Raw genomic sequence first — 12,216 nt, forward strand, 5'->3', positions numbered from 1 at the left:
AAACAAAGACAAATGTTGCGATATGGTATAGTGGCCTTATCACCCAGCCCTACACTAGTCTATGATGTGGTGGGTACGTATGATGGTAATTAAGGAATTATTATACATGACTATTATATGCAAGTAGGCTATGTCTAAGCTATTTTACAATATTATACATGAACTGCTTTTTTTTTTTTAAATCTGTTTATTACTTGTTTTTTATTATTATTTATTTTCAATTTATGTTCGAAATAAATAAACTCATTCATTCAAGATATTGTGTGAGCAAAAGTATAGTTACTGTCTGTACAATACTGCTGTAGGCCTATAATACTTATGTAAATAAGTAAGGCAATTGAAATATATCTGCAGTACAGCTCAATACACACAATTTGTCTTATGTGGGTAAAACAACTAGAGCCTTTAAATCGAGAATCAGTGAACATAAATGTTCAGTGAGAAATTCAGATATAAAGTCGTCAGTAGCTAGAAATTTTTCCAAATGCAAACATGCCGTTAATGATCTCAAATACATGGGATTAGAGTTAGTCCACAGGCCCTCTAGAGGGGGAGACAGACACAAGTTACTGTTGCAACGAGAAGGTTATTATATCCACCTGTTCAATTGCATCGAACCTAGAGGAATGAATGAAGAGAACGTTTTAACCTGTTTCCTTTAAGCGCCTTATACCAGCATTATTATTATTTCACGTTTAATTATGATTGTTGTTTTTAAGCAAGAGTTATGGTTTTCCAAGGTTGCTCATATGAGAATTTTTTGTTTGGTAAATACGGTAAGGGGCTTATTTAAATTGCCCTAGAAACTATGGGCAAGTTATATATTTTGTTTCTGGTAATTAGGTACTTTGGTATATATGTATATTTTGTGTATTTAGGATTAGACTTTATATATTGAAAGGTCTTTCCTGTGGTCACTGTAGACCAACAATCCCAGGCACACCTGCGTCGTGATGTCACTTCCTGCCCACCCTGTGTATATAACCACCATCCTGTCTGATGTATCATTGCTAGGAACTATAGTTCAACACGACACGAGGGGAACCTCAACATGACACGAGGGGAACCTCAACATGACACGAGGGGAACCTCAACATGACACGAGGGGAACCTCAACATGACACGAGGGGAACCTCAACATGACACCAGGGGACCCTCAACATGACACGAGGGGAACCTCAACATGACACGAGGGGAACCTCAACACGACACGAGGGGAACCTCAACATGACACGAGGGGAACCTCAACATGACACGAGGGGAACCTCAACATGACACCAGGGGAACCTCAACATGACACGAGGGGAACCTCAACATGACACGAGGGGAACCTCAACATGACACCAGGGGAACCTCAACACGACACCAGGGGAACCTCAACATGACACCAGGGGAACCTCAACATGACACGAGGGGAACCTCAACATGACACGAGGGGAACCTCAACATGACACGAGGGGAACCTCAACATGACACGAGGGGAACCTCAACATGACACCAGGGGAACCTCAACACGACACGAGGGGAACCTCAACATGACACCAGGGGAACCTCAACATGACACGAGGGGAACCTCAACATGACACGAGGGGAACCTCAACATGACACGAGGGGAACCTCAACATGACACGAGGGGAACCTCAACATGACACGAGGGGAACCTCAACATGACACGAGGGGAACCTCAACATGACACCAGGGGAACCTCAACATGACACGAGGGGAACCTCAACATGACACGAGGGGAACCTCAACATGACACGAGGGGAACCTCAACACGACACGAGGGGAACCTCAACATGACACGAGGGGAACCTCAACATGACACGAGGGGAACCTCAACATGACACCAGGGGAACCTCAACATGACACGAGGGGAACCTCAACACGACACGAGGGGAACCTCAACATGACACGAGGGGAACCTCAACATGACACGAGGGGAACCTCAACATGACACCAGGGGAACCTCAACATGACACGAGGGGAACCTCAACACGACACGAGGGGAACCTCAACATGACACGAGGGGAACCTCAACATGACACCAGGGGAACCTCAACATGACACAAGGGGAACCTCAACACGACACGAGGGGAACCTCAACATGACACGAGGGGAACCTCAACATGACACCAGGGGAACCTCAACATGACACGAGGGGAACCTCAACATGACACCAGGGGAACCTCAACATGACACGAGGGGAACCTCAACATGACACGAGGGGAACCTCAACATGACACCAGGGGAACCTCAACATGACACGAGGGGAACCTCAACATGACACGAGGGGAACCTCAACATGACACCAGGGGAACCTCAACATGACACGAGGGGAACCTCAACATGACACGAGGGGAACCTCTGTTGCCTTTCGAGTTTAAATAAAGGTTGTTAGAAATGAGGCCATGCACTGACCTCTGACCTCTCCCACTCGGCAGGATGGTGCAGATGAACGGGAAAAGACAAAGCAGACTCTTTCACAACTTGAGTTTTTTTTTATTTTAAGAATTGTATTCAAATGCATCAAAGTTTACAATATCGTCAATATTCCACACGTGTCTGCTTTACACAAGTTTCTCAAACCATAAAAACCAAGTGTGCCCATGAGCTCAGACGCTGCCAATTAATAAGACATCCCTTATTTCCCTCGTGATGTGAATCATTAACGTATCGGTAATCACCTTAAGGTTCCAGTAACAGCTTCTTATGACTGCCTTGAATGAGTTAAAAGTGGTTATATGAGGTATTTTGAGTGGTTCTATGATTTTAAATGTGTAGGATATTAAAATATTTAATGAGCTATCCAAAACCACTGTAATCAGGTTCCATGATCTGTTTGATGGAGAGGTTGTTCAGCATAATACCAAATGCTTGTGCTTCTTCCAGTTGTAGTGGGCAGTGAGACTAATAGTGCATCTTTGGTACTGCATCATGCTGTAGTTGGCAATATACAGGTGTGACCCTTTTAACAATGATCATGGTACAGATAAGTTGGTGGCACTATATCCTCCTATATTTAATCAAGGAAAGTGGTTGATAATCTATCACACTTAGGTAGTGCAGGTGGATTGAAAAGCTAAATTATTATTTATTAATATATATTTTTATTTTATTTTATTATATATATATCTTTTTTATTTGATATATTTATTTTTTATACAAATGCCGTGTGAAAATAGGCGTGGGCAAGATAACCTACAAAATATGTAAAGTATGTCATTTATTTATTATAAACAGTATCTACTAGAAGCAGTATTGCTAATTCATTGATTGTGCCTTACTTGTACCTAGGTTGCTGTAATAGCAAAAGCTCCATCATACCTCAAGGGCAAGGAGGGAAGGATTCAAATAATGTGAATATTGTGCATTTAGAAACTCACAAATCTATCAAATAAGTACCCATTGACTAACACTTACTGAACTTGTGCACTCAGACCTCGTTTTAACAGGTTGCACGCTGCAAGGCAGCGCAGTAGTTCACATTCCTTGGCTAATTATTTCGCTGAGCACATGCAGTGTTTCCATTGTGCGTCATCTATGATAAATGCTCTGCAGCTCGAGAGATCTTTTCTCTTGAGAGTATCGTTATTATGGCAAATGTTAAGTGTTTACAGAATACAGAAGAGGACAGAATCACTTGATCATTTGAAGCTCTTTAGACAAAGAATCACATCCGTCCATTTAGAAGTTGTTAAAATACCCAGAGCACTCGCAGCTTTTACAGACAATCCAACCCGTCTGCATGTAAACACCCCCTACTTTCACACTGAATGCCCTCCAACTGCCAGGCTTTGATGGTATTTGAACCCATCACTCGTCTGAAAACCTAAAAAACTGACTTATGGTTCTTCGTCTGAAGGATTAACTGATAACACTGACGAACGTAAAGGATAACTTGGCACCTACATTGTCAAAAACGCAATCCTCGATTCAAATCAACCGCTTTCGTCGTGGAAAGGGCCGACTTGAATCCGCAACGTACACAAATAATGGTGAATAAGAATAGTACTAACATGAATAGAAAAACCCAGCGTCCCCCCCCTATCACCTAAAGACATTATTGCAACACGCTGCATGTGTTTCTTTTACTCCTGTCCTGTGGCAGATGAGAGAGTCCAAAGCGTCATTCATCCCTATGGCGAACGCCCTCTGAACTAATGATGGTTCAAGGCAGCGAGTTCCCTCACCTCCCTTGTCCACCAGAATGAGTCGCCACAAGATCCATCGCAATCGTGTCACGTTTAGGTTTCCTTTACTCTTCCCTCCCAGCTGCACCGCCATTAAGTAAACATAGATCAATGAAAACAAACAAAAAATAACTCAGACATCTTTTTTTTAACCTCTCTTAACCCTTTCACTGCCGCACTACCAAAACGGTTAACCCCTTTCACTGCGACAACTCACAGAAGGTTAACCCTTTCACGGCGACCATCGGTTGTGTGATAGTAAAGGGTTAACCTTCTGTGGTGTGGCAGTGAAAGGGCTATGAGTGAAAGTACTCATGAACCTGCACTCTGGGCTGTTTGAGATGCAGCTCTGCCCCCGTGGGGGTTATTTGTCGACGAGCTTAGCCAGGCTCTGTCGCAGGTCGTTCAGGTCAAAGATCTTGACGTCCAGGACCTCGATCACCCGCTGCACCTCGCTCTCCGCCCGCTCCCGCTCCTCCTGGCTGCTGGCCAGCGTTCTCTCGGCGCTCTGGACCTTCTCCTCCAACGCGGCGTTCTGCGTCTCCAGCTCCTACACAACACACACAACACACACAGGCAGAAAGAAGATTGAAAGTAGTCCTGCGTACAGTACACTCCTGCAGACACACAGACAGGGTCAGCGATCTGTACCTCTTGGGGTACATGTGCCTGGGATATGTTCAAAGGAAGCGCCAGTGACGTCAGTGAGCTCGCAGACACAGTGGTGTGTTACATCACAACAATAGCCGATGGTATTGTCCCCAGGAAAACGGTGCGGATTTTCCCAAACCAGAAACCGTGGGTGGACAGCACTATTAGAGCAGCTCTGAACTCTCGTACCACCGCCTACAACCTGGGTAGAGAGTCAGGAAACATGGAGTATAAGGCTTCAGTCTATACTCTACGCAAGGCTGTCAAACTTGCTAAGAGGACATATGCTGATAAACTGGAGACACAAATGGCACAAAACGACACAAGAGGATTATGGCAGGGACTGAAGACAATAACTGACTATAAAGTCAGCGCCCCCTCAATGGGGAGCGACGACGCCTCCCTCGCGGACAAGCTCAACATCTTCTACGCTCGGTTTGGTGTAGACAGTGGCGCTGCTGGCTCTCCGGCTAGTGACGTCACTGGCGCGCCGGCTGTTGTGGAGGGGGGGGGCAACCGCAAGGGGGGGGGGGGACACTCTCTCGTTGTCGGAACACAGTGTGAGAAGAGCATTTATGCAGGTGAACACCAGGAAGGCTGCTGGCCCAGATGGCATAACAGGACGTATACTCAAGACCTGTGCCAACCAGCTGGCCCCTGTGTTCACCGCCATATTTAATCAATCACTGGCGGAGTCAGTGGTCCCTGCCTGCTTCAAGATGTCTACCATCATCCCTGTGCCGAAGAAACCCTCCCCAACATGTCCAAATGACTACAGACCGGTGGCACTCACCTCTGTGGTCATGAAATGTTTCGAGAGGCTGGTCAAGGACCACATTTGTGCCTCCCTCCCCAGTGATATGGACCCTATGCAATTTGCATACAGGACAAACAGGTCCACCGACGACGCGGTCTCCCAGGTACTGCACAGCACCCTCTCGCACCTTGACCGTCAGAAGGGGGGCTATGTGAGACTTGACTACAGCTCAGCGTTCAACACCATAGTCCCCACCAGACTGGTGGACAAGCTGATCGAGCTAGGTCTGAGCTCCGCCCTGAGCGCCTGGGTACTGGACTTTCTGAGCGAAAGACCCCAGGCGGTCAGGGTGGGGGGTCAGACCTCCAACACCATCACCCTGAGCATTGGGTCCCCCCAGGGCTGTGTTCTGAGCCCCCTGCTGTACTCACTCTACACACACGACTGTGTGGCCAAGTTCAGCTCCAACTCCATAGTGAAGTTCGCAGATGACACGGTGGTGGTGGGGCTGATCTCGGACAACGACGAGAAGGCCTACCGGGAGGAGGTTGAGGTACTGGAACGCTGGTGCCAGGACAACAGCCTGCTCCTGAACATTGGTAAAACCAAGGAGCTGATCGTGGATTATAGGAGAGGACAGCAGGAGACGCACACACCACTGATGATTAACGGGGCTACCGTGGACAGGGTGAGCAGCTTCAAGTACCTGGGGGTCAACATCTCAGAGGACCTGACATGGTCAACACACATAGACACAGTAGTAAAAAAGGCGAAACAGCGTCTCTACCACCTGAGACAGTTAAGGAAGTTCAGAGTATCTGGGAAGATACTCCAGTCCTTCTACTCAGGAGCTGTAGAGAGCATCCTGACCGGAAACATCACTGCCTGGTATGGAAACAGCACGGCACAGGACAAGAAGGCCCTACAGAGAGTGGTGCGCTCAGCCGAGCGTACCACGGGTATTGCACTACCCCCCCTGCAGGTTCTATACAACAAGAGGTGCAAATCCAGAGCCTGCAGGATAATGAAAGACCCTCACCACCCCAATAACAGCCTGTTTCAGCTGCTGAGGTCAGGCAGACGCCTGCGAACCCCAGCTACTAGGACAGAGCGGCTTAGGCTCAGCTTCTTCCCCCAGGCCATCAGAGCCATGAACAATGAACATTGAGTGCTCAGAACATTGAACTGTCCACACACAAGCACACATGAACACACACACGACACGCACACTGTGCACGCTCACACACGAGCAACCACTTAACACTTTAACATGAGCGGGCACACACTCATGTCGCACACACGCACACTTATGGCCAAAGGAAAGGACACTTTAAATTAGAATAACAGGAACAGTGTATTGCACTACCAAAGCTAACTAGCATGTCCCATATGCTCTGTAAATAACTATGTACAGATACCGAGATGTCACTCCATGTTACCTGTTACCTGTTACTGCACAATGTTGTTTTCTTCTTTTGATTCTATTATATGTACCACTGTATTGCACATCGTTGCGGGCAAGACCACCCGCATTTCATTGTATACCTGTATGCCGTGACAAATAAAACTCTTGACTTGACTTGACTCTTAAGCCAACCTGCTGTTTCTACAGGCTGGTGAAGTCACCGCTCCAGGCACGGCGAGGCCGACCGGGGAGGCTTTCAGGCACGATGGGTGTTTACTGGCAAACAAGTCTTCAGTGAGTAATGTAGGCTGCATTATGGACATAAGGACACAGATGATGTCATAAAGATGATGGAAAAACTACTGAGTTTGTATGTATCAGTTTGTGTCTTATCAGTATGTATGTAAATATGTGTCTTATCAGTATGTATGTATCAGTTTGTATGTATCAGTTTGTGTATGTATCAGTTAGTGTATATCAGTATGTATGTATCAGTATGTATGTATCAGTTTATGTCTATCAGTTTATGTATCAGTTTGTTTCAAGTTCAAGTTTGTTTATTATTTGTCATAATAAAATACAGAATACTTTATGATGAAATGCTTGTTTCTGTATGAGCCCCCTGGGAGTGTGCTACATACAGTAAAAAAAAAAAAGTAAGTAAAAACAAAAAGTAATAAAAAAGTAAGTAAAGGAATGTTCAGTCAATATACATATATGTATGTGGAAGTGGGTAGATTCCAGGGTAAACCTGAGGAGGATCTGGGAGGCGTGGAGGATTAATATCATTTAGTTTTTTATTCCCCTTTGTACACCGCTTTGAGGAGGGCTTTATTTGAGAAAATTCAAATTGTAAACCCAGATTTGTTTCGGCAGTCTGAGAGTTGTATGTTGAGTTGTTTTTTTGTGGAGGACATCTTCGGTTTTGCAGGATTTTTGGAGAAGGCATGGCACTTGAGACAAAACACACTGTATCCTATATAATTGTATTTGAATTCCTCTTGTTTTTCTGTTTATTTACATTGAGTACAGTGTTATATTACGTTTTATTGTATTTTTTTGTATTTTCTTATTCTTGTGGCCATCTTGGTCTATATGTCATTGGTAAAGTATATGATTATATACTTATTGTTATGTGTCTTGTAAGCCCAAATATCCCTTTAGTGGATATACACAAAACACGTTGTAATTTTTCGGCTGATTTATGAATAGTTTTCAAATAAACGCTAGATTATCGATAGTATGTGTCCTTATGCACGCTAGAGAAGCGGGCTGAAAAATCGCTTATCCGTGCCTTGCTCCGCGTCAACGGCACGCACACGTTGTGACCGCTGTGAAAAAAACATCTGATTAACCCAATACTGGTAACATAGATTCCTTACCTCACATCTGATGTTCTGCAAAAAGATGAATCCAATTCCTGATCGCCATTCCAAATATTGATCAAGTTTCTTTATTAGTTGTCATACATAAGTACAGTCGTGTTTATTGATCCAACGTTATAGTCCAAAACACATAATCGACGCTGCTCCCAGCCTCCCTAGTCAACGTGGTAACACGACACTGCTTGCCCGAGAAGGGAAACCCGGACTGGAGTTTTTTTTCCTGATGCACAGTCCCAGCCAATCCAATCCAATGATGTGCAATACCATCCGGGAGACGATAGGCGGCGGTATTTGCCCTTTTACGAGCTCAGACCCATTCCCAATGATAACATCAGGTTGGATGGATGAAAATGAATGGATATCGCTAATAAAAGAAATAACGATTAAAACCCGACTATACTCGTGGTTGGCACTCAAGCGATGGCGAGTTAACCCGACTATACTCGTGGTTGGCACTGAATGGGTTAAGTAAAGCAACCCACCTGCAGTCTCTGCACAGCCTCCTCGCGCTCCTGCTGCAGGTCACCGGCATCGGACTTCCTGCTCTGCAGAGTCTGGATCTCCTGCAAACAACACACAATACAACCTTCTTCAAGACACTGCGTTGATATTGAACTTAGCGTGCACACACACACACACACACGCACGCACACGCACACACACACGCACGCACACACACACAGTCCCAATTGACTTCTATATATATTATTTTCTGAAAGTAGCAGAGTCATTTATCACACACCGGGTATGTGGCGCTGTAGTAGTTTGTTGCCGATAAGATTTGGGACACCTTGATGTCAGAACTGGCCTCCCGGGACGACTCGACTCTGTGTGTGGAGGCCACACTTCTGTTAGCTACGTGGAGGAACAACTGTGAAGGATGGGATTTCAGCTGCTTTGAAGGGGCCCTATTGTGAAAATGAGTTGTTGTCCCATTTCTGCAGTTCAGCTGCGACAAGAACCCTCTTGAAACGAGGCGTTCATCATCGCGGCCACAATCGACATGCTGGTAAAGGGTGCATTTATATAAAGAGCTTTCATCCAACACCGCTTTACAATTCATGCCTCACATTCACCCATTCACTCACACATTGTCAGGATCCGCTTCCACAGCCTGGTCCCGTTCTCCCTCCGTTTGCCCAGGCTGGTCCCACTTAGTGGTCTGCAAGGGCCTTGAAATAAAGCCTGAGCCCTGCCCGAGCCCGTGAACTTCAGGCCCTGCCCGAAAATAAGCCCGACTGTAAATAATATTTTAAGCCCTAGCCCGCGTGAAAACCCGAAAAAAAATTATTATTATTATTATTAAAATATATTTTTTTTTGTATTTGTTTTAAATATTCTAGACACTTTATATATTAACTTAATAAATAAACAAAAACGAAAATGTCCAATAGGTCTGCCTAAATAACGCATATCACGCTGAAAACTAAGAAGCATTTATGCCTCCCTCCCAGTGCTCGCTTATAGAGCAGCCTCGTAAAACGTATTTTATACAACGGCATGCAAATTTCTCGATTCTGATTGGCTGAAACAGTCCATTTACACGTCTTTATTGGCAACAATCCACGGTCCTGGGCTCAGGACCCGCCCACAACCGAATCACATATCACTCCCCGGCTCACTCCGGGAGAAAACAAGATCGCGGACAACAAATGGATATGTTGATAGCGCCATAACGACTAAATATGAAGCGATTCTGTCAAGGGGAATGTGTTAGTCCTTTAAACAATGTTGGATGATGTAATTGATGGGTCTTGAGTCAATCTAGAACAAAAGAAAAATCGCGGATTGATTGATTGATTAATTGATTGATTTAAATTTCTACTTCCTTCCCACTGACTGCAGCGTTCACTCTCACACTGTCCGACGCTGGCGTACCCACAAACACACACACACACACACACACACACACACACACTGTGACACACACACACACGCACACACACACACACACACACTCCTGTCTGCAACAGCGGGGGAGTCAGACTGAGAGAGAAGCAGCGCTGTTTTAAGTGAGCATGGTCTATTGAATTGATTGATTGGTTGATTGCTAATTTTATTACTGTACCCCTGGTTTCCAACTGGTTAAGTTTAGGCTAAAAGAAATAAATAAAAAAATAGGGCGAAGAAAACGTTTTTTTCCTATAGGGCAAAGAAAACTTTTTAATTTGTTTTACCTACTTTATATAGAAGCATCTAAGAATGAAGTTCTATGGAAAGTAGGTCTGCATTCCCTTAACAATTGTGTGTATTGAGCCGTACTGTATTGTACCCATTCTGCATCTGGTAATACAATTTTCAATCAATCATTCCAATAATACACAGTTGGATGTGTTAGTTGGTTGGATGCACTTCAAGCTGCTTCCACATGAGGCAACTTCTCTCAATCATTCCAATAATACACAGTTGGATGTGTTAGTTTGGTTGGATGCACTTCAAGCTGCTTCCACATGGAGGCAACTTGTCTTTTTTGTAGTTGTGGGAACTACTTTTTCTGGCGGATGGTTTTTTCAATAAATCTTCGATTAATGTGTGTTTATTGTATAGAAATAAGGTTGGATGAATCTGGCAGTTGTATAAAAGCTTTACACCACTTGCAGTCGTGATTTGTGAACAATAAACCATGCCTAGGGGGGTCTAACGACCCTCGGCTGCGCCTCGGGCCTAACGACCACCCCTAGGCATGGTTTATTGTTCACAAACCACTCCTGCGCGTGATGTAATGCTTAAGAAGGCTATAGAATCTTCTTTGACACACAGTGTACACACACGACACACAATAGCCTACTCAGTCACTATATACAAACAAACAGAAATCAGATTTCGAGCAGAGCAATAATGAAAAGCACAACAAAACAGGTACATTTACATTTAGTCATTTAGCTGACGCTTTTATCCAAAGCGACTTACAAGTTCTGTACGACAAGCCATCAGGAAGGGCACAACTCTATCAGCTGAGCAACAATGTTCATCAAAGTGTTGAGTGCTACAGTGTAGGTTAGTTTATTAGGACAAGTGCATGACAGTACGGTTAGTTAGGGTTAGATTTTTTTTTTTTATAGATTTTTTTTTATTTTTTTTTTAATTCAGATAATGGTTGAAGAAGTGCGTCTTTAGTCGACGGCGAAAGATTGGACGTGATTCGGCTGTCCTAACTGGGGTGGGTAGTTCATTCCACCATTGTGGGGCAAGGACTGAGAATAGGCGACTTCTCTTTGATGACCCTCCCGGAGCTTGGATAGGAGTAGGTCTGAGGCGGCCAGAAGATGCAGAGCGTAGGGGTCTTGACGGTGTGTAGTTAGAGACCATTGACCGGAGGTAGGCGGGAGCGGTTCCCTTTGCCGCACGGTATGCTAGGTCGAGGGCCTTGAAGCGGATTCGTGCAGCAATGGGGAGCCAGTGCAGGTCCCTAAGAAGTGGGGTGACATGGGCCGACTTCGGTAGGTTTGAGATCAGGCGGGCCGCTGCGTTCTGAATGAGTTGAAGAGGCTTAGTGGCAGTGGCCGGGAGGCCAGCGAGCAGTGCATTGCAGTAGTCGAGGCGGGAGATGACTGTTGATTGGACGAGGAGTTGGGTGGCTTCTTTTGTCAGGAAGGGGCGGATCCTTCTGACGTTGCTCAGGAGGAATCGGCAGGTTCTGGTCGTTGCTGCGATGTGAGCAGAGAAGTTCAACTGGTCGTCGAGGACAACACCAAGGTTCTTGGCGGTCGGGGACGCAGTCACAGCTGCATTCTCGACTGTGATTGAAAGGTCGGTTAGGGGGGAGGATTTGGCCGGCAGGTGGAGCAATTCTGTTTTGCTTAGGTTCAGTTTGAGGTGGTTGGA

The 12,216-nt window shown here is 45.3% G+C and overlaps 1 protein-coding gene across 2 annotated transcripts in view; it reads right to left on the bottom strand.

Annotated features, from left to right (window-relative positions):
* Nucleotides 1–2,495: 2,495 nt before the first annotated feature.
* The window catches only part of homer3b (homer scaffold protein 3b), a 113,230-nt gene continuing 103,509 nt past the window's right edge, over nt 2,496–12,216 (bottom strand). For both annotated transcript variants that reach the window (XM_084309582.1, XM_084309581.1), the window contains exons 7-8: nt 8,874–8,954; nt 2,496–4,743 (exon numbers count right to left, since the gene is read on the bottom strand). In XM_084309582.1, coding sequence (XP_084165708.1) covers nt 4,558–4,743; nt 8,874–8,954 — 267 coding nt within the window. In that variant the 3' untranslated portion in view covers nt 2,496–4,557. The remainder of the gene's footprint in view (nt 4,744–8,873; nt 8,955–12,216) is intronic.

The sequence above is a fragment of the Notolepis coatsorum genome (genome assembly GCF_963971535.1).
Source record: "Notolepis coatsorum genome assembly, chromosome: 3".
In the NCBI taxonomy this organism is placed as follows: Eukaryota; Metazoa; Chordata; class Actinopteri; order Aulopiformes; family Paralepididae; genus Notolepis; species Notolepis coatsorum.